The sequence below is a fragment of the Falco punctatus genome (genome assembly GCF_963210335.1).
Source record: "Falco punctatus genome assembly, chromosome: 4".
NCBI lineage: Eukaryota > Metazoa > Chordata > Aves > Falconiformes > Falconidae > Falco > Falco punctatus.
In genome coordinates, this window is record NC_137583.1 from 97826337 (window position 1) to 97853475 (window position 27139).

The following is a 27139-nucleotide window of genomic DNA, read 5'->3' on the forward strand; positions in this document are numbered from 1 at the left end:
AAAGGCGACTCATGCAGTCATACCCACTCTGCACACGCTGGATATACTGACCTACACGACGTTTCTTCAGCAAAATGCTCTAAACTGTGTAAGGAAAACATCTTTCTAAAGCCGTAAACGTTTTACGTATTTGTATTCTCTTTCAACATTTTAACATTAAAGTTCAAGTATATATTTTTCCTTTATCAGGAACGATTTAAAGTGCAACTCAAAACAAGAAAATCAAGATGACTGAAAAGTTAGGATTCTCAGCAATCATGTCCAGTTTTGCCTTTTTGATTCACACTGTATCCTGAAAGATGCATAACACAGTAATTTCAATTGGTTTTGAAATAGAAATAATAAAATCTTCAAGCGACCAAAGTCTGTGATAAGATCTGCTACTACTTGCAGTTCTGACCGTTGTCACCACCCCTCATCAAAACACACTGCCATCCTAGGCAGTGCTGTTTATGATCCATCCCTGTGCCAGGACACCAGGAAAGCTCTGCTTGCAAGATTTTTCATTTAACTTCATTGTCTTGCACCAGCTTTGGACTATGACCCTCCATGGGTCCAAGCTGCTAGAGGAAAATGTAAACACTTTGTCTAAAGAACACATTTAAAAATAATTTTGTGTTGTGTTTCATTTAAAGCTCAATCCTAAAACTATCATCCAAGTGTAACACCTGAGGATTTTTATTTGATTAAGTGAACATAGAAGCAAGTCCCCTGAGACAGAAGCTGAAACTCCACTGTTGATACTGATTAGTTGAAAGGATAATGCCTTTCTTCTGGAAAGATTTTTGAAATAAAAGAGATTTGAAAAGCTGTTTCTCCAGGTAATAAGACACATTTGTATGTCCCTCACTGAGATTCACTACAATGACCTGGAACGCTGAAGTCCAAGAAGAGCAACAAGGCATAGTTCTGGTTAGTGCTTGGATGAGCAGACAGGCATCCTCCATCAGGGATGTTTGACTACTTTCTCTAACTTTTATATATTTAATGGTTTCGGAAAAAGAATGAACAGTATCACTAAAGGAATTATACTTTATATACGTATACAAAGAATACACGCTACCCTGTGCTTAAACCTACATTAAATCACTAAATAGAGTTCACGTCTCAAATCAAGATTGCCAATTACTTTCAGCTACTGTGGATCACCTGTAGAACATGACATGATGAAACTGCTCCAAAACACACATGCAAATTAATCTGAACCTTTGCACCATTTCCATTAAAACACAAGTACTTGGACGACAGAGAGCAAACCCTTGAATGAAGCTGGATAGTTACCAGCAACATTCAGCATAAAGTACTGAAATGCAAAGGGAAAGTGGTGTCATGTTTTGCTTATGCAGCTGGATAAGGTTATCACTTTATATATAAAAAGTTAAATAAAAAGGATTCAAGTGGAGCTAGTACCATCTGTAAAAGTCAATTTAAGCCTCAAAAATGGATAATATGAGAAAACTTGATCCTCTTCTAGTTCTATTTTAGAAGGTATCTTATTCAGAAGATCCCTATAAAAACAGTCCAAGAATATTTGTTATCACTATAGTGATGCATTTAGTGAGACAGGGTAGTGGAATATCCTGTATATGCATGCTAAATAGTAGTTACCATCTAATGGTCATCATTCAATAGGGCATGTGACCTGAGGCAGCTGTAGAGTCCACAGGGACCCCCGGATGAGCATGGTAAAGACAAGTATGCCAAGGCAAGTAACATCACTGTAAAATTAGTTTTACAGGTGTACAGGACACAGCTATCTTCAAAAATCAGTTTTCCAGCTGCTTTTTGTTACCCATTAGCCTTCCAGAGCAAAGATGATTACTGTGACCAGCGTTGGACAAAACTGGAGTTGGAGTTTCATTGCATCAATCAACTGATGCATTCAAGCAAAGCCAGAACAGAATTTGGCTTTGAATGTATTTAATTTTGTATCTAAATAAAAATCACCAGTTTCACCAACATTACTAATCCATGTGCAAGATCCCCTTTCCTCACGTGTCCTCCAGTATAACTGGCCTTACTACTGCTGCATGGAGCATTAAGTACAGAATATATCTCTCTGTGGTTACATGAGGTGATGCCAATAATATGACAATCAACAATTAGCCTTTAAATTTGACTTACAAAGTGATTCTTAGATGAGAGGCCCATTACAGAGCCTATTAAGAGAAGACTCAAAAAAGACACAGTATTGTACCATCAGATCTAAATTAAGTTTCTTCCAAAATTTTTTTTAAAAAACCAAAATCCTCTCAATTAATTATCTAGTTGATAACATAACCGATCATGTAAATTTGTGTAGGGGAAAAAAAAGTGCTTAATTTCAAACACCTACTTCATACATTAAACGTCCTTAAAACAAACAAAAAACTCCAAACCAAAGCAAAAAAGCAACTAACCCACAGAGAAGGACCTTTTCATAATAAAGCAGCCATGTCCTGAAAGACAATACAACCTGCTGCAATCTTCTGAATCTCTGCCCTCTAGGTATGCTAGACCTAATAGGCTTCCCTGTACTTCAGCAGATAATCCCAAGACCATCAAAAATCTAACATGAAGAGTATGTGGTGTTGTTTGCAGCCTAAATACAGATGTTACTTCCACTTGACTAGCTTAGAAATTTGGCAGATCATTTAAAAACAAAGCAAATATTGCTAGTTTAACATCAAGTTTTAAAAAAGATGAATGCTTCTTCTTGTTTTGTTTTTAAGAGAACTATGTTAAATTTTTTTAATAATATCTTTTTTTACTTCATTTTTGAGAAGGAAGATGTCCCTCACTGGGGGCTATAATTTGCAGTGGTTCAAACAAACTGGGAAGACAAACCAAGCAGTGTAAGAGAGGAAATACTTCTGTCAGTGCATATATAACGATTACATATGCCCTTCAAGTACAGTAATCACAAGTGATTTATAATAAAAAGATGTTTTTTACGGAGTAATCTTTTTCTTTTAAAATTAATGGAAGAAAAATGTTTCAAACTATCACTGAGCAAACATTGAATTAAGCTACTTCTAGAGTACAGAAACAAAACAGTCAACTAGGATCTGTGTTTCCAGCACAAAGTGAGGCTAGTATAGATATTCTAGCCAGGAACCACACGAAACAGTGAGATGAAGTTGAAAAAGATGTGCTTTTCTCTTTCCACCACACTAACAATGCAATAAAATCAAAACAGTGTTGATTTTGTTATTAGGATAACATGAAGTCATCTAAAAATTGTTTAAGATGGTGATGCACCCAGGAAATAAATTCCATACCTGTAAAGTCTGGCGCACAACATTTGCTGTATACATCAGCATGCAGTGCAAAATGTCAAGCAAGGACAGAAGCAGTGCATTTGCTGTCTTGGTGCTGCTTTTATCATCTGTCTCCAAGTACAGAGTCCCAGTTTCTATTAGGAGATTACAGATATGATGAGCCAGTCCTACACAGAAAGAGAGACACAAAAAAAGAAATTGACTATCAGGTAAAGAACAATGTGGAAGGTAGCCTAGTTAAAAATAATAGATTAGAATAAAAACAAATTTCACATACATTATGAATATTTATTAAGTTTCCTCTTTTTCACCATTATGATAATTACTTCCTCTCCTATTCTGTTTGGAGAAGCTCACAGAGTTAAATTGATACAATCAAATTGCTAACTGCATGAAAAATTATGTAACATTCATTAAATAAAGACACACTTTTCTGTCGCATGCTGGTACACACATCTCCTTCACAACACTCCTGATCACAAGAATTAAGCCATTTCTCCAGGCTGTTACAAAATGACACATCAAGGTCAAAGCCTAAAGTTTCTTTCTTAACTGGCCCTTCAATTACAACCTTCCCTATATGCTTTAATTGTAGAATTGAAAGTGTTATGCTTAACATATTCAGAAGAGCATTATAAATTAAATACTGAATACTAATCTTAAAATGTTATTAAGTTTTGTTTGACTAATGGCAGTAAAAAGTCTCCTGAAAATACCTTGTTGTTAAAAACCTTTCAAGCTCCTTTGGAATTTTCCAACATCAGCTCCTGTAGCTTGCTTAACCCGCAAATCAATTGACATATCAGAAAAAAATTTAACCCATTTCAAGGCAACATCAATTCAATTCAGAATCTTACTTTCAAAGTGACTGAGTTTATTATATTTGATCTTAATGTTTTTCTTTCAGAGTTTCATAAGGGATTAAAGATACTTTGTTTCTCATCAAGAACATATTTATGTTTGTAAACCATCTTCTTTTAAACTGGCAATTAGCCATACTGTGACTTGGGTGCACATATGTAGTAACACTGTAGTACATTAGTATATTAGCTTCTAGACCCCATGAGTGTCAAAGATGACTGAAGCATTTCACTGGTTTCACCAAAGTAAAAAGCTTGCTTTTAGAAGTTCTTTTAAAAAGCTATTGTGTATATTTCTACAAACATCAGTACAAGATTAAAGTGAGACACTGCAGAACACAATACATAATAACACCATTCAGCTTTTGAGAGTAGTCAATTCTGCGGACTGGTGAAACATTTTGGCTTTCAAAGATGCCCCATCAGTTAACTAAACTTAAGAATAAGGGTCCCCTATTCACGACCCTTAATACTTTCCTCAAGAAATTAAATACAAAACCATCCATTTCGAATACAGTTATGGGTCAGGGTCATTATGACTTGCAATCATCTTATATCTCTGTGTTTTTATGGCTACTAGCATTATTCTTTCACAACAGTTTGATTGATGGACTACAGCTCAGGCTAAGCTTTGAATTTCCTGGAGTTTTGTCTGCATAAACCAAACTCAAAATTATATCAATCTAATCTTGCACACTTAATTTCCTTCTCCTTTTTTTAAAGTACCATTTCTGCTGCAGTTCTGAACACTTCATACAAAAATGAGATAGCATGCAGAGACACATTTAAGTGATGTCACCAATACCCACCAAGAAATAAAAAACCCAGACATGATTGTATGACTACCCAATACAAAACTTGTGGCTATTCTATGCCTTTTTTCACCAGGCTAAATTAGAATAAACCTAAGAAAACAATCCAGTAGGAGCTGGCCCCTATAAAAGTGATGCCTGCAAAACTGCCTACAGGATTATGTCCCAAGTACACTCTGTGTCCCCTGTATATGACCACAAAACCCACAGCCACATCAAAATGAATGAGTCACCCTAGTATTTCTAGATGGCTTACATACAACCCTTAAGACAGTGACTTGGAGATGAAGGCCTCTTCCAAATGAAGGCATTGTATGGGTCATCATCAAGGATTTTTTAAGGCAGCAGTCCTTTCTGCATGTACAGCACGGAGTAAGGAATGGCTAGTAGTGAACAAAACAACAGGATCCATGACTGATCCGCAATCCTTTCCCCAACTTTGAAAATAACAACTTGTTTATTCCCTTGACGTACCAGCCTGAGTCTCACAAACTGCCTCATTTCTGCCTTTTGGTGGACTGGGAGGTGAACCGAACACTCAACTTTCTCCCCAGCCATTGAGACATGAATAATATAATCACCTAGTTTTTATTCTCTTGGAGTATTTCCATCCTAAGAGTATGCATATTAGCAACCCTGCCTCCAAACACCTGAAATACATCAGAACATTCACATTTACTTAGCGAATTAAAACGTCAGCATCAGTGGATTTTGCATAGGTAGGTACATGCTCACATAAAGTTCTAAGTACAGAGATATGCTTGTTCGATTTGGAAATCTTGGGGGGAAAAACCCCAAACTTTACCTGGACTTACAATACCTTTGGAACACATCAAAACTTTATAATAAAGACATCTAAGGTAAAACACTAGTGCAAAATGTTCTCTCACGCACTGCACGATTCATACAGAAACTTGATGAACACTTGGTTCCACAGATAAAAAAATAAAACAGACAGACCTCTTGGCCAAGTAAATAAAGTTCCAGACACACTCTTTAAAAATACTTCATTGTATCACAACAAAATAAAAATCGGAGGCCACAATTGTAGGCATGTAAATATACTCCCTGCTTACACCACAAGACAAAATACACATTCTTTGTCCTCAGAAGAGAAAGTTCAGAAGCTAGTATAATTTACAGTGACCATGACAAAATTCAATAGAAGTTTAACAGCCTTGGCCACTGGCACCGTGACCAGTATACTCAGAAGGTAGCTATAAAAATTGACCAGTATGTCTCAGCATTCCAAAAACTGAATCCCAAAACAGACAGCCTGAAAAAAGAGGATGCAATTCTAAAAAAACAGGAAATTGTATTCATAATTCAGTAAATCATAATACAAAAATTGCATTTGGATCTCTAAATTTCAGATACATTGAAGATTTTCTCCCAAATCTTACAACCACTTCAAGAACCACATTCATCTTACTTTCCAAGACAGCCTAAACCAATATTTATCTTTTAAAACTTCAGACAGGGTACTTCTGAGTCACACTTAACAGACATAAATTTCTTATGCAGCAATTCTCAACTCTTCATCGGAAAGTAAAACAGGCCCTGATTCAAAATGTACACCCCATGCGCTCCTGAACTTTGAAAGCGGTGGTCCGGAATCTAAATTCTGTTTCATAGAGAAGGCTAAACCCATTTAAATTGAGGAAGATTGTTCTTCTGAGAAAACTACATATTTTTAAGTATTCTGGTACTTTTGGGTATATTGGTAATAGTAGACTTTCTCAAGAGGAAAGTGTTAGTGGCAGTTTACATGGGTTGAAGTAATGCATCATAATTTCTTTCAGCTAGGCATTTCTTATTAAGATAATTAAGTAAAAACTTATTTAATTTACTATAAATTTTTTTGTTACTCTAGTGATTTGCACATTTCAGCAGTTAAAACATATCACATCATATAGCTATTGTTACAGTTTAAATTTATTACAATACTTCACAGTGCACTAGTCATGCCTTATATTTATTTGTAAAAGGAGGATCTTCACAATATCAAGCCTCAGTACAGTTCTCTGGTATTCAAATTTTGCCGAAAAATAAGGCAAAACTTGGGTTTTGTATTCGATTTATTGTGTTTAGAAATTAGTGTAACTGGAATTAAACAAACAACTTGTTCTAACTGCAGTTCAAGATTCATAATATGTATCAAAAGAACTGCATCCAAAATTCCTAGCCAAGTTTTACAGCATTTGACAAACACAGTGTTCACAGCAGAGTACGTCTCCTGCCTAGAGACCCCTGCAATGAACTGAACACATCGCTAATAGCATTTTATGAATGTGGATGTGAAGTGATGACTATGCTTGTGTTTTACAAATCTTTTCAAAAGATAAAAGGAGTCTTTTCGCCCATGATACAGCTAAACGGACAGAATGTGCCGTGATACCTTCTGGAATGAAAGCTGAGGGGAGATATTTTATTCTCACCTATTAGCAAGATGGATAAAGGAAAAGAAATCTTCACTTCCAAATCATATGAAACATCAAAGGACAGCCTAGGAAGCAATCTTCTAGGCAATCCTTTCATGCCTACCAGCAATTAGAGCATTCAACAAACCTGTCTGCTTCCAGCCAAAGCAAATGTTAGAGCAGGTGCACTTCCTCCGAACAATGCCACAGTGCAGCCAAGCAGCCAGCAGCAAAACCTGCAGCCTGGCAAAAAGGTTTCTCTTTGTTCCTTTTGACACGTTGCGCTCTGGAGAGCTGTTTTTCCCATTTGTATCATACCTACACAACTGACTCCCTAGGGATATTACCAAATATATATTCACTAGACTTTTCTTCCTCCTTTTACTTACAGAGTAGACCTGCTCAGGTTTTGTTTTTGGTTTGTTGTTGGGTTTTTTAAAATCACTCAATAACAAATAGGGAACTAGAAACGATATCACCACGCTAACTAGAAAACGTATTTCATTATCTTTTTAATGTTAATCATAAAACGCAATAGTATTGCTAAGGAGAAACACAGGACTCTAGTCTGATAGATTCTTTCACACAGGAATTAGCCCCTCAGTACCTGAGCACTTAAGATAATGCATCACGTCATAAAGATTCTTCATAAAACCTGGTTTAACTACATAAACCTGAGATTTAATTTGCATTCTTTGCATCTCAGCCCTAACACTCAAGGTTTCCTGGGTTTCCTGTTTTGAACAACTGAGAACAGGCAACATAAAGCAAATGGTATCTTTAGGGTAATGGCATTTTTAAAAGAGACTTGTTGCTTTCATTGTTATTTTTGTTCATTATTTGTTACTGTTTATGTTTTAGGAACTATTTGTGTTAGTACTATAATACTGTGGGAAGAATAAACTAGGACAGAAAATCAGATCACCACCGATTTCAAGATTTGGTGAGTTATGAATGTCAGATCAAGTGGAAAGAAAACGATAGGTCTGATGAACGCATCCATTGCATGACTGCTGCCCTGAAAATTATTTTCTATTCTGATCTTAAAAATGAATAGCATCTAAAGAAGAAAATTTTGTACATATTGGATAGTCTATTCCTAGTACCAGGACAGTGACTACACATTTCGTGATTGAATAAATAATCACTAGGTTTAAGGAACAAAAATCTCATTTGAACTTGTCACACTGCAGTAGTCAAGGCTCTCCAGAGCTTCCCTTTGTGAGAAGAATCTGTGGCTCCACTTTTCCTACACAGACGGCAGGCAGGGAGTGCACCAATGGTGCCCGAGCCAGCAGCCCTGCCCTTATGTGCAGGAAAATGGATGTGGTGGGAATACAACAAGCAGGGAAGAAAAGCCAGTTATCACCCTTCACTACAACTAGGTTGGAAGTAGAGTGGCAATTACTACTCCGTTATCTTGAGCGTGGATGCCTGAGAGAACTACAGACCTGACATTCTTCTCAGTGGAAAGATTTTTCTGCTTTGAGTCAGTCAAAGCGCAGCACAGCTCTGCTTCGCTTTTTCTGGACTGGCAATGTTCAGCGGTTATTGTTGGAAGGCAGCTTATAGGTGGCATTTTTACTTGTGAAGAAAGAAGGCAGAACTGATGACTCCCCAGGGAACCACGTCAAATTCTACTCAGCCTAAGAGAATCCTGCCAACCCAGAAATTTACTTTCTTCTAAAGTTTAATCTACGGAACAAACATGTAGGTGATTAAGACCAACAGGTGTACAGAACAGCCAGCTAAGAGATAGAAAACCAAGCGGATTCTCTCATTAAAAAAAAAAAGTATCTGAGTGTAAGAAAAGATAGTAAAAATGCAACCCAAACAATTGAGAAATAATAAAATCACATACTGTTGAATATGCTTGACTGGTCAATACAAAAATTGTAAAATATAACAAATTATAACAACTCGGCTAGACTATGGTGTTCTGTATAAAAAGAGGAGTATTTCTGAAAGTATCTGATCCCTTGGGAGTTCCTGATTTGCTGCTGCTTTTGGAAATGAAAAAAGAAAAAAAAAGTTTCCCATCTTAGAATCTCGTTAAGGTTTCTGTGACAACATTTGAACTGAATTCAAGATTTTGTGTCAGATTGACTCAACTATACTATAATTAATGCAGAAAAGATATCCAAGCCAAAACCAAGTTCACAGCACATGTAGGTACATAGCATTAAAGTTTTGAAGGCAGAGGATTTTATTCTAGACAAGATTTACAGACACGGTCCTAATTCCTAGGAGTATAACTCATCGAACATGAACACAAACTTGTTCAACAGGGATGGAATGAAGGATCGGAAGGTAACTTTCTCTGGAAAATAATTATAAAAACATCCAGATGCTTTCTAGTTCTATCAGAAAAAATTATCCAAAAGCTATAGGAGCAAATACTACATAACTATGGACTGTAATGATGTTCAGGGGATCTATTCACAGTGTTCATGAGACATTAATAGTGTCTCATGTCAGCAGTCAGGTTTGATTTGTTTGGGTACCATGCTGTTGGCACCACAGTCTCTAGAAATTCTACCTGGTTCTTAGGTTAAGTAGCTGAGAATAATCACTTACTACAAAAAGGTAAGTGAAAAACTTGTTAACAAAAGGTAGGATCCACTGAAGACCTACACACAAACTTTAAACGCTCGTATCAAGCAGCTTGTGAGACTGGACATAAAAGAAACATTTAAAATTATTTATTCAAATTAAAATTTTGTTCTTCAGAGATGAAGTTTAGTACCCAGCATAGTCATAAGAATTGCTGCTGGTTCTGTCACTAATGTGTATGTTATATACATCACAAATAGGCTGCTTTTTTGTTAATGAGGGAGCATAAGGCCCTTGATGCATATGAAATAGAGTGCATCATCCCAAGAGGTAACTGACAATACACAAAGTACAATGCTAAGGCTGTGACAGACGTTCATTTGTAGACAGCTTTGTTGATGGCAAACACTGGTTCTTCCCAGGTGTTTGCTGGTGATCAGTTGTTGGAGGCTGTTACTCCTACAACTGCATGTGTGCACGCGTGAGCCAGAGATGATGAGAGTACTGCCTGGCCTCCCCTGACAAGCCGTGCTAGGCTGCTTCACACTGTTTGCATGGGCAGCCTGCACGAGCCCATCTGACTTGGCTTGAAGCAGGCTCACACACTCCAATGACCCTTCTAGCTGGAAGACCTGGGGAGGGAGGAAGGTGGATGTGATACAATGACTTCACAGGGTATGCGTGTCAAATATTTCTGTCCCCAATTGTGCATATATTAAACACCTAACTTGCATTCTTTTCATACGGATTTCAGCATTTTTGTTGATACAGTCTCTCAATACAGCAATTGTGCAGTACTCGCAAGCACAACCTTCCATCACAAACAAACAAAAAATATAAATAAATCAAGACTGTAATAATACAAAATCACATTGTATGGACTGACTATTATTGCTGCTGTTAAGCAAACTCTGTAGCAGCTTTCCAGTTAGATATTTTTCCTCATATGTTAGAGATACATTAGAGCTTGTAGTCCATTTTATAAAGCACAGTAATTCTACAGGACCCTATACTTCAAGTCAGATCCTGATACATCCTACTTCATTCCTTAAAAGGCGTCAACTAAAATAAAATCTATTGGCTTTGTTAGACAAGTGTTAAATAATGCTTAGGGAGATTTTCCAAACAGCAGGTTTTAATTATCTGCATGAGGAACAAGAATATCTAACAGGACACCTTACTCTTTCAGAAGGAACAGTCTTTCAAACCTCCTTTAAAACTAGCCTGATATATTAATTGTTGTTGCTTCACAGCCACATGGAAGAACCTCTGCCTTCACGTTGCGAATTAATATATAGCATATGCTTCTTAGAAAAACAAAGGCTTCATAAAGTCCTCAAATTAATGGCAAAAATTAGACAAAACGTTCTTCAGTAGATTAAAATCTGTTATTTTGTTAGATTAGGAATTCTTTGCATTCAGCAAGACTCAGAGTCAGCAAAGATTCAAAGACTTTTGACTTACTGCTCAGAAAGATCAAGCCAACAACAATTACCATGTGATAAAATACAGGGGGAATTTATATCCAGGGCTTAATTTAGAACTAGAAATTCTTCTAAAGAGATTGCTATTTTAATAATAGACTTCCTGTCACACAAGATTAAATCCTGTTTATCTACTTCAAATATCTTAATGTGCTTCTGCTTTGGCATCAACTTTCCCTTCTACCAAAATCCTTGAGAGACCACATTCAAACTTTGAGAGCTGCTTTTTGGACAAAACCTGTACAAACCAGATATGAACAGCCTCAGAATGCAGATACAGCCCTGAACCGTTGTCACAAATTGACAGCATTCAACAGCTTTGAACAACATTACCAGCACTAATTGCTCTAGTTAGGCCTTCAAGAGTCCCTGGACTGACAGTGATAAGGACCAATGAACCTTGGCTTCAGAAAATTCTCTGAAGTTTTCAGTTTCAAACTGCAGAAATAAAATACGGTTGACTACTGTTCCCACATATATTCAGCAAAGAATAAGGGTAAAAAGTCTACACATTTCCCTACTGAAGTCATGCTCTGTAACAAAAGATGCTAAATATTTTTTCCTACCCCGCTTGATCTGTTTACATCAGTCTTCCATAGGATGAAAACTTACAGGGCACAATTGCTTGGATTTTTGGAAGTGATGCTTGGAAGTGACAGCCTTCTACAATTGTTACAACTAGACCAAAGAACAAAAGCAATGGCTAGGGTATCCGCTCAGTGCAGTTTGCTGCTGGTTATTACAAAAACCCTGAATCTCAGCCAGTTTCCTGCGTTACATCCTGCGTTATTCATTAGTTAAGTTTACAACAGAAATAAAACCTGACAACTAGTAATTGCAACTGTCCAAGGTGGCCTTGATATATTTACACTTACATGATCAAAGGGCTTAAACAGAGGTCAGGGTGCTACACAATAGTAAATCTGGTTTTGCGGCTATGATCAGATTAAATTCTGTAGCCTTAAACCTACTCTGCTAGGTTAACCATTTTCCAAATACATGTTAAGATAACTTTGACCAGCAGACTCTCTAATTTGCTATCATCTAGCTGTACCAATAATGCCACATCTGATTAAATCTCTAAAATTTAACCACAGACTTTTCACCTCAGCTGTTATTATCCTTCTTAAGCGGCTCAGGCGTATGTCCGGTTTTGTTTGCATGAATGCTTGTTCTACTTTAACCTATGCACGATTTTCAACCTTATCACTGGGGTCTTTGAGCTGGAACCCATCACACTGTGATCACACTGTCACCTCAGGCTTGACCAGAAGTGCCTTACCTAATACTTATCATTAGTACAACCTAGACCAACAGAGCCTTCATTTTCTGCCAGCACAGCTACTTGATCCCAACTATCTTGGCTTCAAAAGACTGCACTGAGTTAAGTCAGCTGGTACTACAGCTCAGCTTACTTGATCAAGAGGTAGTCCTGGCTCTGAAAGAACTGCAAGCCTGCATGTGTTTGAATACTGTGTTCCATACCCTGTCTCCCTTATCTGAACAGGACCCACACAACAGGAGCGTGGGTTTACTGACACCGGGTTGTAGGCAGTTTGTACGTTTTCTATGCAGGTATACAGCCTGTGTATATGGTGGGTCAGACTCTTGGGGAAACTTCTGTGTAAGCAGTGGAAGGAGATCACATGGAACACTGGTCTACTATGCTATCTTGGCACAAGCCATCCAGTTTTGAAATAAAACCAGTGAACAGTCCCCCACAACAAGCTGAACTGGATCTTGCTGCTTTAACTGAAAATCTGGATTCTGCTTTGTTCGAGGGCAACTAATTTCTTCAGTGGTGAAAAAGAAGATGAGAACATTGATATAACTACAGCAAGAGAGACGGCAACCGCAGAACAGAAAAGAGGGCTTTAGAGAGCCAGGATGTTTTCTCAAGGGAGTGCCTGTGAAGATGTGCCACAGAACAGCAAAAGAAACTTAGTATGCAAGTTCTGGTTTAGTACCCGTACTGGTACTGTAGAGTTAAATTTCTTCCCAGTAGCTTGTATGGGGCGATGCTTTGTATTTGTGCTGAGAACAGTGTGGATAGCACACTGATGTTTTAATTACGGCTCAGCAGTGCTTACATAGCATCAAGGGCTTTTCTACTCCCCACACTACCCAGCCAGTGAGCAGGTTGGAGGTGCACAAGAAGCTGGGAGGGGACAGAGCTGGGACAGCTGACCCCAGCTGACCAAAGGGGTATCCCATGCCATGTAACACCATGTTCAGCCATAAAACTGGAGGGGAAGCTGGTAGGGGGACTGCTGCTCCCAGACTGGCTAGGCATTTGTTGGTTGACTGCGTGCAACTGTTTTCATTTACATCACTTGTCCTTCTTGAGTTTTATTTTTCTCTCTCTTTGCATTTTTGGGTTTTACCAAACCGCTGCTCTTTTCCTTACAATGTCTTTTTATTCTTACCACTTTTTAATTATTGAACTGACCCATTTCTTTCTCACTTCTATACCCTTCCGATTCTCCCCCCACCCTAGTGGGATGCTGGGGAGTAAGCAAGCAGCTGTGTCGTGCTGAGCTGTCAGCCAGGGTTACACCATGACAGTATCTTTTCCTTTTTCTCTACCGTGCTGGCTCTGCTGGGGCTGGGCAGAGATACCTGTCAGGCATTAATGTGCTATGGGGTCCCAGTAACTTAAATGCTCCAATGTAGGGAGCCTCCACCATTCTGTCCCAGTGTGTGCTTCATGTGTCACTTATGTGCCTTGGGCACTGCCACTATGCACCTACATTTCTCCTCCAGCTTGCTTATGCCCAGACCACTGATTCTAGAAAGCAAGTTCAGGCAAAGACATTAAGTTCAATCTTTTTATATGACAAGATGAACAATGGGGGTAAGGGGAATGAGGGAGCCTGCAATGAAGGGCTCATGTTCCTTTGTTCTTCCTCCATGTTATCTCAAGTGAAGAGACAAACATCAAGGATGATAAAATTTAACAGCAGCTTGAAACAATGAAGTAATATCCCCAGCATTTTCTAAGATAATACTCTCTGCAATAGATTCAACACAGGTCGCTGCTTCCATCTCGGATTCAGGATTGCAACAGATACCCTACAGAATGGTGGCATCAGGGTATATTTGATAGTGCTTCCCTCTGCTCACATGAAGAAACACTTTTTCTGGTTCAGAGAGAAAGCTAGTGTGTTAAATGGTTTTAGGGATGCCCAATGTGTTTCAGTACAGGAGTGCACACTTTTCCCAATGGAACCAACATGCAGTTGCTATCTGTAAATAGCTAAGATCTGCTCAAAATATTGGCTCCACTCTATTTGAACTAGGCTCATCCTTTGCCTTTGTTCATCAACATTTTTAGAAAGGGAGAACTGACTAGGCTTAATGAAGATTGTGCTTTAAGGGAGAAGGGCTTTGGAAGCAGGCTACAAAAAGTTAAGTCTGGTCCTAGCAAATTTGAATCTACACCAAGTAAAGGCAGTTCCGATGGGAAGACTGAAGGAATTAAGATCTGCAAAACTGGATTGTCAATAAATTATGCAAGAACTGGTGAGCAGCTGCAGCCAGCAGACACCAGAAATGAGAGATGTATATAATTAAGTTTTCAAGAGAAGCAATTTTATGGCAAGTAGAGGTCAAGCATTTTGTACAACCTGGCCTGTCAGAATACTGCATTGAACTGGGATAGCGGGTTACAATTCTGCCTGGGAGACTGGGCCCCACAGGCAGCACAAACACTGGCCAGCTTGATGGAACTGAATTAGAAGGTTATTGCCAAGCGTTGCCAGTTACTGCCTTCTGGACGCGTCACTGTAGCTGGTTATAAGCGTGACTGCATGCACACCTTTCTTGAACAGAGGTTTTCTTGCAGGGGGCCAGGCAGAGCCCCCAGCCAGTTCTTGCACCCAGTCCAGACCGAGAACCTCTGTATCCAGGCTGATCCCGTAATGCACAGGCTCAGTCTGTGTGACTGCCTGACCCACAGCCAAGGCAGGCAAAAACCTTGTAAGCACTGCTGTTCTTCCCGTATCTTCTGTCAACCCCCTAAACCTGCCTTGATAATCTGTTCCTTCGGGTACTGTATCTGCCTTTTCCTTATCTTGCTTATGACTCTTCTTCACAGTATAGACAAAATGCTGCCTTTAAATTCATCTTCATGTGTTGCTGTTTGAACCACATGCTCTCTGAACTCAACAACACTCAATGTAATTCCTGAAACAAATGCATTGTAAGTAACAGTTCGAGCGTGTTGTAAGAAAAAATGGCATAAACCCACACTTCATGTCACTCTGGGTTAGATGGTGGGATCAAAATAGAAAATATGATGTCTGTGTTTATTCAGCAAAAATGTGCATTGGAAAGACTGTTGAGCCATCACAAATAATTCTACTATTTTTTCAATCTTTATATAATCCATACAATAGCAGTTGTTTTAGTTCATATTTCATGGCTGTATCATTGACTAAAAAGCTGTATGTCACAATCTGGACGTGTTAGGTAGGAAATGTGACCTTTCAAAAATGTGAATAAATCCATTAACAACATTCTACCGGATTTTTGCCAAGTTTCACAGGAACAGGGATGAGAGGTTTTTGAGTAAGCAACCGGCAATATGATAAACAAAGAAAGAATGGCCCTCAGGAGAGGCAAGACAAGTTGAAACTAAATGGATGCAGGTGAACAAGAAGTTTCCACCCTTTTTATTCCCTTATTTTTTCAAAAGGTGGGTGGTAATGTGAAGGAAAAAAAAAACTTCCCATTTTTTTTAAATCTTCTAAAATACAGAAAAAAAAAGAAAAGAGCTTTAGACTTCATAAAGATACCCTATTTCCTCCTCATTCATCTTAAAAATTCAAAGGGAAGCATGTATCTTTTTCCTCAACCACAAAGAAGGAACAGTTAGCTGATGCAATATCTTCTAACAGTGTGGAGACATATACGGAAACCTTTAAAGCTTATTTATGAAACAAAAAACCCCAACGTTTTTCAAGTTAGGATCTCTTTAAATGAAAAGTTATACTGATTTGCTTAAAGCTCAGATCCAAAATCGACCACGTGGGCTTGAGCACATCTTTACTGACACGCTTGTCTTCATAAACCCTTCTTACATAAATATAATCTCGGTCTGATTATAAAAAAGCTTAAGCTAAAATAAGACAAAATAACATTTTTTTAAATGGGTGGACAGACAAGTTTACACCACATCTGTGAAATGTATTTTCAATAAAATCAAACAGTATCATCAGGTCAACATCTACATTTTTGTTAGGGCAGCTTAAATAACCACTGTCCCTCAGCTGAAGCTTTCAACCGCGTATCAATCAGGTTCCCCCAAGAGTTGACTTGCAAAACTGACTATGTGCAAGTACATTGCTATAAAATGTAAATACTGTTACAAATATACACATAATTAGTTACCATATCAAATCTACAAGGCATTGACCAAATGCTGTAGGAAATACCTACCAGTTAAGGAGTGGTAACTTGCCTTAATAACTTGAACACCACCACAAACACTCACCTGAATATTAAGAGGGTGGAAAACACATGTGTAGACATAGATCTACACTTTAGACTTCAAAAGAAATTTACCTATGGAAATAAATTCTTAAATATGAAATGCACATAAAATAAACTTACTGTGTTCAGAAAAACTAAACTGTATTATAAAATCAGATCCTGAATAGCAAAATAAAACATTACATTATAAAGACTAAATACGAATGTTGTATTTTAGGTAAAATCTGAAAAAATAAAAAGTATTTAGGTGGAAAAACATACACATCACAGGAAAGTCTCAATATAGACCAGTGCTTCATATTTCTGTAGAATCAGGTCTTTCAAAAGGCTTTAAAAATGTAAAGAACTGCAGTTTCTCCATTATGACATAATACCCTTTCTGTTTTACAGAGCAAATTATTTTGAAGTTTAATTGTTCACAAACAGTTTAAACAGATTTTGTGAGATTAAAACATTTGTTCAGTCTACAATATTCATGAAAATGACTTAGAATAGGAAAATATCTGGCTGCCTGGGAGCTACGACAACTATTGAAAATATCTAAAACAAACAAACCCCCCAAACCATTCTTTAAATCAGTAAAAAAACGCAGATTTCATTTATCTATCCACAACATAGATCCAGTCCTGCCAGAACCATTGCTTATTTTTAGCCATTGACAAAAAGAACTTTTTTCAGTAGGATCATGTAAGTACATCTGAAGATGACCATTATCCCTACAACAGAGTAATGATTGATGTAGTATAATGTTGTGTACCATACTTTGTACCTTTGCAACTTTACACTTGCCTCAAATTGGCAGTGATACATTGCTTTCATACTGAGACTGTTCTAACAGCTAGAATAGAAAATACATGATAGCGCTACAACCTACGGCACAGTAACTGTATTCAAACAGGGTCTCTTTTCAAATACATAGTTAAATTTTTAATTTAATCCCTTAATATCACCTTGTAGCTTCTAATTATATCTGACAGGCAGCACAGGGACATAATTATAATTAGGTTTTAATTTATTATCAGTAACAAGTTTGTGTCATCAATACTTAACTTGTAGCTATTATGATAGCTATACTTTTATCTAGTTACTCATTTTCTCTCAGACTGATCAAATCCACTAGTGCTAATATATATGATTTAAGTTGCACTTCATGGGAGTACTAGCATAATGTCTAATGATAATGTTTAAATTAGACTGCAGGAAAAGCACCACCTAGAGTGAATGCAAAGACAACAATCTCCAGAGGGGAGGAAAAAAATACCATTTTATGGCTAAGTGGGTGAGAAGGAGACTGTCTTTGAAGACTTTTTCTTTTTTCACAATCCTGAGTTTGTCACCAGGAAACCCTCAGGTAGCCACATTCTCAGATGGAAAATTGACATCTTACATTTTAACAAAAAATTAATTTTTCAAATGAGTTTTATGCTACTAAACTTTATCAATCAGAGTAATAAGTCAAGACCTTAAGTTTTAGTTTTCTCTAGGAACTGGATAGGCATAAAAAATGTATATTATGGTTGGCACATTAGAAATATAAATACAGTCTAAGTATTGAAATTGCTTATATTTATTGAAATAACTTCCCATCATTAAACTAAGCTGATCAGTTATATCATCAGATTTCTGCATAGGGCTTCTCAGACCTGAGTATCACTGAATGAAAAGATCTTGAACATTTTTTGTTATTTCTCCTTTCCCTTCCGTCAGTTAGGTGTTAAAATGAGATATCTTAGGTAGTTTAAGCAGGCAGCTATGCTGCAAGATTATCTGCTCGGCTGACCACAGGGACAGGATCAGGAAGCCCACGCCAGCCCCAGAACAGGTCAGTCCCCTTTTACAGTACAGCACTAGCGAGACAACTAGTAACAACCTGTTGAGCCTTTATTAACTTACTTTATCCTCTGAAGTCTTAGCAAGCATGCTGCGACATTATGTGCTTTATGGGTATGGCTCTCAACATGGGCTGGGTTCTTACTGGAATGGCATAACTGTTTCTCACAGCAATTACTTTTCTAGTTTCATCCTTTTCAGATGGCTGCACTGATGAATATCACAGGATGACACAAGTTATTTTTTCCTCAAAGAATTCACTACCACCATGCTATTTTGACATGATTCCCATTACCTTCTATGGTATCAGGCTTCTAAGTATACCCATGTGATGACATACAGTTCCACCTGAGCACCTGGCATTTTGGGTCAGAAAAACATGTCTTAATACTATTAAAAAATATTCTCAACTTCGTAATACCATAGAAGACTTCTTCAGGCTCAACCACCACTGATTTCTCATAGAGCCTGTAACTCAAATGAACATTGTGACACACAACTACTACTTTTAGATGTTAACAGAGACATCTCTGCTCATGAGCTGAGCTACTACAGTGCTGGCAGGGAGCTGTGAAAGGCTCATGTCCTGCACAGCTCTAAGGTGCACACCTCCTAACCGAGGAACTTCACCTGTAACACCCAAATGATAAGAAGCAACATCTGCAACTACTCTGAGAGGATGATACAAATCTGTCTGCATTTATTTTCTGTATTTTAAGATAATTTCTTCACATTTATTTAAATGAGAGCAAGTTGTTTCTAAGCATTGATTAAATATGGAAAAATTTGGTTTAGGTTCTCACTCATATTGATTTCCCTTATATCCCTTAATATCCCTGCCAATCTTTCCATCCAGAATCACAATATGCTGCATATGAACTAAGCTTTATAATTGCTTAGGGTGATGTTCAACAAGCAGGTATAAAGTACTGCTATGAATAGCAACACATTTTCTATCTTCAGTCACTGAAGAAATATCCCTATACTGTATCGTGTAAAAGTTTATTCCTAGGAGGAGTTTTCTGCTAAACAGGGACTACTAAGGAAGGAGCAAATGGCTTCAGAACCAGCGTGTCTAATTCCTTCACAGACAAAGCCTGTGGTTTTTGTTTGTTTGTTTGTTGGGGTTTCTTAATGCCGTATTAGCAGTGTAATACATTCTGTAGGTTTTTGTAAGTACTGCCTTTCCTTTGCAAGTAGACTTCTCCCGTATGACTAATTGTCTTCTTGATCACTGTCTTAAGAGTTAGTTTCTCCCATCTTGGAAGAAAATCCTGCAACTTTAAAGCCAGCTACTCCAACAACTCACTTCTATTCCTAAAATCAAAGTCCCATGGAATGTCCCACGGAACGTCCCACCACTGCCTTCTCGTGTCGCACAGCAGCTCAGAGCACTGCATAGGTGGGTGCAGCAGGGAGGAAGATCTGAGTTGCCACGTCAGTGCAGTTAACTGCGTCATTTCATGAACACTGATGATGTAGCAGGTGAGAAAGAGCTGGCTCGGAAGCTAGAAGCTGTTCTTAAAAAGTGTGCTATGGGCAGCATAATTAAATTTCTTTCCGAGACTGAAGCTGAAATGTAATTATCTGTGAGGAAGTGAAAAGGTAGAAGAATATCCACCAAAGATTTAGGTAAGTTAGAAACCTTTGGGGTCTATCTAGAGACCTCAGAATTCATTGTCATTTACGTATCATTATGTTAAAGATCATAAAGATCATAAAGTCTGTAAGAGACTGACATGCTTTTTTCTTTTTTTTTCTTTTTTTTTTTTCCTCAAGAGAAAGGTTAAAGTTGGATGTCGGTCTCATGAGTGCCACTTTTTGGATATGCAGTATTTAACAGACTTTAACAATATGACACACAAAGACATTTGAAATCTAATTAATCTCTTGACATTTGACTAAAAGTCAAAGCAGTGGACCACAAGATGAGAAAGGATACCTCACCCATGAAGGCTGATCTTTCTTTCATGAGGTGCAAATGAGTTATGATGATCTGACTACAAAGTTTATTGCAAATCTTTTCCTTTTTAATAATTGTCTCTGCTTCAAGCACCTAGCATGCTTTTTTAATATGATACTGGATTTAACCGCTGTAGCCAACACCTTACATTCCCACCAAAGGTCCTTCCTCAGGAACTTCAGTTTTTACGCAAACTGCTTGAAGTACCATGTACTACTAATAGGTGTTGCATTTTTACACAACTCAAAAGACTATTTTTATTGTTCTAAAACCCACAAATTCCCTTTTACTTCAGTTCCTGAGATTCAACAGCATTACCACATATGGAATAGTTTAGGATTTGCTGTACCATATAATGGAAACTGTTTTTAAACATTCTGACAAACATCTCTGCTTACACTTCTAGTGGTGGTTACTTCAGGATAGTGGCCAAACACGGGATCACAGCAGTAGAGCAGGGAAAAGGTCATTCAATTCAACATGACTGCATTGAACCTTATGTATAAATCATCTCCTTATATGACCCATCATGAAAAAAAATTGATAAACAATTTATGGAGTATAATGAGATTGCAAAAAAGCTAAAAATGTAAACTCATTTGTTAAGTAACACTGAGCTGCAAACAATTTACTAGATCAGATTTGCATCGCAGCGGAAACCTTTCCTAAAGATAGAATTACTTGGAATTACTTTTATACATACTGAAAATAGCTGTTTATGTAAGCATAATAAATTTGAGGCATTATCAGGAATGAAAAGCTGTAGACAGACTATCAGAACTTATCTGTTGCAGTCTATACGATCTATTTTGCAACAACCTGCTCTGTTAATTTCTTCAAAATGACGATTCTGATGAAGCAGCTAAAGCCTTTGAAACACACTTCTCTACACTCTAATGTACCATGTCCAAACTCTTCCTATAAGTAAAATGCATATGATGAAACAGTTAGAATGAAGAATTTCCTTGCCTTTGAATATGACCTGGGGACAAACAGAACTCAAAGTTTGAAAGCAAACTACTACTAACTACAGATGATTAAGATAATTTAACATTTTCTATTCTTAATTTGTACAAACTACCTGATAAACAAACTCAGAAACATAACCAGAAAAGTAACAGCAGTGACAAAAAGACTGACTTGAAGGCAAAACAAAGAGTTTACATATCTGTGAACTGTACTAGAGTACAAGACTTTTACTACAGTGCTGTGATGCACTTGGCTATTTATTATTCATTACATTCCACATAATTAAGTGGTCTTGCACACTTACACCACTTATTTATTAAGCAGCCAAACCTGACTTTGTGGTTCATTTTATATCTAAATTTGCCAATATGTCAATGTTTGTCAATAGACATGACATGTCAAAGACAGACAACATATGTCTTTTCAGCAGACTGCCCTAACACCTATCTATAGAAACAGACGATCCTACAACCCTGCTTAAGAGTTGATAAGTCTGGCATCTAGACCTGGGTGTTTGTTTTATAGTCAACAAAAGTTAACCCTTTCAATTTAACAAGCACAAATTAATATATAGCTGGTTGTTTCATGACCAGTAGAACAATACAGATTTGTATCCTATATCCCTGCTACCTCCATGGTAGTAAGTTGCCATCCTTGTCACTTAACGATTCCCTTTCCCTGTTTCTGAAACCTTGGCACTGCTTTGTCCTATGTCACCCAACTATGAGCATGTGCCACAATGGGAGTTGCTTCCCATGCACTGACAGATCCTGTGGGATCATTACATAGGTACCCTCTTCAGGTGTGACCAACCCACTGTTGAACTCAGTGGTTACAAACCTGAAACAGAAGACTGCAGATATCCAAAAAAGCCAAGAGTGAATACAGAAAAGACCAGGGAGATATACTAATAAATAGATTTTTACAGGCCTATTAGTAGACATCTGGATTCCATATGAGTGTAAGTTTTACATTTTTATTTAATAAATGCTAATGGAAATAGGATTCACAGATGAGAACATTTTACCTCCATCACTAAAAACTATTATAATCCAGGACATAAACTCAGACCAGTTAGCTCCACTTTGATCACATCACAACTTTATGGCAAAAGCAAGAAAACTGTTCCCGAATGATGCTCCTTTCACATTTACATTCTTTAGTTCTTACCTGAAGGTGAAATGACATCTTTTGGGTTTTGCAACCTAATTTCCATAGGGACAGTCCCAGATCATAGTTTTAAAACTTTTGGTTTTTTGTTTTTGTTTAAAACATAGTTTTAAAAAATTTGTAATTTAGAAACTCTAGGTATTAGAACTCCTTTCTTTCTGTAAATTTCTAAGTACATATATATATATATTTTGTGCATGTCGTGTACTGCACTACTCCATTCACTGCACATTAGCCAGGAACATTTAATTGATAAGCCCATACTACTGCCTTTCCCTAAACCATGGCACTAACTTGGGTCTCTCTCCTTTCCCCAGATATTGATTACTATAGAGTGAATGGATACTTTGTATATTTGGACCTCTATGCTCTCTCAAGTTAACTTAAAATTATCCAATTATTTCAGTAGGTGGGGAAAGGGAAGAAAGAAAGAGACTGGCAGACAGAAGCCAAGACAGACAGGGTTAGTCTTACATTCTTAGAAGACTATGTTAAAAATGACCACTACTGTCTTGGCTTTTTACCATCTCACCTTAACTATTCACAAAAGACCCTATATTAAACCCAGCCTCCTTACTGAATTCCAGTCTCAGTAATTAAGCTAGATCATATTATTCCCCTCTGATTATTAAGTGGAAGTTGTCATTAATGTTAACAAAGAGAACAAATATTTAGTAGATAATAAAACAAGTACAGGCAATTTTAAATTCCCTCTGTGACTTTAGTTGCATATGTTATTCCCCATTTCACCTTTAAACATAGCAAGCGGTTATCATTACATGTCTGATGTACTGTCACGCAAAAGGACACAGTTCAGGGGAGAGAGAAATTAACACTAGGCAATCCACTCCATAGGCAAGTTGCTGCAATGCACAGTTGTATCATTGTTATTAATATGAAATCACAGAAGTAGTAATGAAGCAAGTGCCATCATGCAAGATTTGCCTGAGAAAGGGGAAAGTTCAACACACAAACTGCAACCCATTAAAAAAAACAAAAATCTATCACCTAATACAAGTCTTTTGAGCAGGAGAGAGTTCTGAAGGCTAACAGGCACAAAAGGAAACAGTGACAAGGGTCTTTGAATGATCTGTCTGCAAAAATACTGCTTCTTGGCAGCTGAAGAAAGGCATACACAGAACTGGAAAGAAATCCTCATTGCTAATGTCTGGATTCTTGGAAACAAAAATCTTGACAGGACTGACCCGCTAACCTGAGTTCCTTATATTGTTTAACAAGTATTTAGGGCATTTAATTTCTAAAGCTCCATATATACATGAATTAATTATCATATTGTAATGGGGAAATAAGGGAAATTGATGACCCATAGTACTCTGTCTTCAGCCTTTTTTTTTTTTTTTAAGACAGCAGAATAGCTCATGAATGTTGAATGCCTTCATTAACAGCATGGACACAGAGTGCTAATAAGATGGAACAACATGCACCTTCAGCAAGTTTGCAGATGACATTGAAACGTGGCAAGCAGCTGATGTGATGAAGGGCTGAGCTAACATTCAGAAAGTGCTCAAGAAGCCTAAGAGCTCAAAAAATAAGCTGCCAGAAACCTTTTAAAGTTTAACAAAGACAAATGCAAAGTTCTTTTTTCTTCACTTAGGAAGGAATAAATCAATGTAATAGTATAGGCGGAGGCTGAAAATACATACACCATGTGGTCCACCCTCCTAAACGTCTTGGTTGCCCTCCACTGGACTTGCTCCTGTCTATGAATGTCTGTCTTCATTTAGATAAATGTATATAAAAGTATATAAAACTCCAATATAGTTTGGAGCTCAAAACTAGACACTGTATTCTACATGAAATCTCATAAGTGCCAAACAGAGGATAACAACCACTTTCCTCAGTCTTCCAGTTATTCTTTCTTACTGCAGCCCTCTTTTGCCTTTATTGCTGCAAAGGCTTTCTGCTGACTCGCGTTCAACTTTTCTATTAGGACTCCAGGATCTTTTCTGCAAGAGGGAGCTTAGTTGCCATCTTTTTAGATCATGTTGTTCTTCGTCACACAAAAGTCATTTAAAAATGACAAGCTGAATATCAAAGATAGTGGCAGAGTAAGTTTAAGGTATTCTCTAGTGAACGCTATGTATTTACCATTGGTAATGAAAAGGATAAAAAGCCCTCCAGGTTTTATGGAATAAAATTTCTCCCGTTTTCACTGAAAGAAAATCTTAAGAGTCTACCATTACAAGATCAATACCTTCATAAAATTCTTGTAAACCAAATTTCAGAAGTTCTTTACTTGACAATTAGGCCCTTAATCAACAAAGCACTGGGAAAAATCCAGGTTTCCAGTACTGTGAAGATTAGCCAATGGGAAAAATAGATGAGAGGAGATGGGGACATTTTACTTGAGATAAATTCTTTTTGGCTGCTGTGCTGTTTTTCCTAGTCAGGATACTGAAGTTCAGTGAGCCCAAGTTAGTGTTATCCAATCACTAATAGTCTGAAAATATTACTGGAGTCATTTATAACATAGCACAAGGAAAAGATAAAAGACTTGAACAATGTTTCTATCTCACTGCCTTAATTTGGAAACCAGCATGATGGAAGAGATGCATTTTATTTTTGGAGCAGATGAGAAGGGAAAGAGCACTAATATACTACCAGCAGCATAAAAAATACACAGGAGTTTGCTCTGTGAGATATTAAAGAAGAGATACTTAGGGAATAGATGCAGTTTTGCCACGTTGTTAAATAATTTTGCACTTAATTTGCCACGCAGAAAGGCAGAGCATATTACTTTGAGTAAGGCATACCCATTACGTGGTTCCAGTGCTTGTGAGCCTTGAGCTAATGTCTTTGCATACTGTTGTGCAGTTTTGACAAGTTATCCTGTTGCAGCTCAGGTCAGTGCTAGCTTACCATTTTGCCCGACACAGAGCAGGTCTACCCAAAGATAGCAAAAGCAGCACATAAATCTAAAGCCCAAGAAACCCCAAGCAGTTCCAAGGGTGATAGGCATTTTGCTGAGAAAGAACCAAAGCACCAGAATCTCATGAACCACCCCTCTCCAATTCAGTCATATTTTCCTGTTCTTTCATTTCTGCTGGCCCTGTTCTCACACCACTAACTTCAGAGTGGATCTGCTGGAAACAGAGGAGAGGAGCATGTTATTAACTACAATGTCAAATTCCCGTTCATCCCCTGAATGATAGCCTTGTACATTCAATCCCTTCAGAGTAAAAAGGACCAGGAATTCAGCTCTCCCACTTTCTGGGTGAGTGCTTTAACTGCTAAGGTAATTACTAGAACTAGGACATGACCACTACTACCAATCCTGATGGAGTTCCAAGCTGACATGTGTTCTGATTTTTTATTGCCTAAGGCAGATCCAATTCTTCAAATTTGCTCATCACCATCAGTGTTTACACTTAAACCATTAATCATACTATGTCTCATTTGGCTCCTTCTCTGATGTGGTGACTATATAAAAGCTACACTCTGATGAATTTTCCCCCTCACACCCCAACACAGCCTTTTCCTAGAGACTTTTAAAAGGTTTTCTCTCAACTCTTGGTTTCACAAGAGACTTAGCTGTCTCTTCACTGTCTCTCTATGCAAATTTCTTCCTTCTCCTTCTGGAGTATGCTATATACCGCTATGCCAGTACTCAAGGTCTTTGATTTATTCTATCTACACAAATAATACACACAGTACTGTAAATCCATATTGCTGGATGTCACTCACTCAGTAATGATAAACAAAAGTAATGCTATCAACACATATATTTCTAAACAAGTTTTTACATGTATATAGCTTTCCAACAGAAGGAACTTTCTCCTCATTTTGTAAGCCAGACCCAATTCCTAAATAAAAGGAGTTTCAATAATAAAGCATAGTGATATGAAGACATGGAACAGCTTGTAAACTAAAACTTCAGTTTGGGCTCCCTGAGCTCCGCTCTGACCTTCACCCTGTTAGGCTACATCACTGAACTGCAACAGACCCTAGTTTTTTTAAAAAATGCAGAAATATTGTACGACTTATCCTTTCATATGTTTGAGTAGTGAGAAAAGGAAGAACTTGCAGAGGTGCTCTCTGCCTGCACTCTGCACTGTTACACTCAGAGCTTTAGCCCATTCCTTTCCAAAGCCATTCTTCATGGGCATAATGTAACTTTCAGTCTGTAATTCTTTTGTAACCACATTTTCTTGGAGGAACAGCTTTCTGAAAGTTAAATTTATAATCAAATCAGTAAGAGAGAGAGATGAAGTGATGAGGAGTACCAGTCAGTTACCATGCAATTATCTAACAACCACTATAGTATATAAATACATACAAGTCTACGGTTTCACACAGTGCCAGGT

The 27139-nt window shown here is 37.6% G+C and overlaps 1 protein-coding gene across 5 annotated transcripts in view; it reads right to left on the reverse strand.

Moving 5' to 3' along the window:
* ULK4 (unc-51 like kinase 4) overlaps positions 1-27139 on the reverse strand; it is a 249658-nt gene that overhangs the window by 64691 nt on the left and 157828 nt on the right. For all 5 annotated transcript variants that reach the window (XM_080382620.1, XM_080382617.1, XM_080382621.1 and 2 more), the window contains exon 33: positions 3261-3427. In XM_080382620.1, the coding sequence (XP_080238746.1) occupies positions 3261-3427 (167 nt within the window). The remainder of the gene's footprint in view (positions 1-3260; positions 3428-27139) is intronic.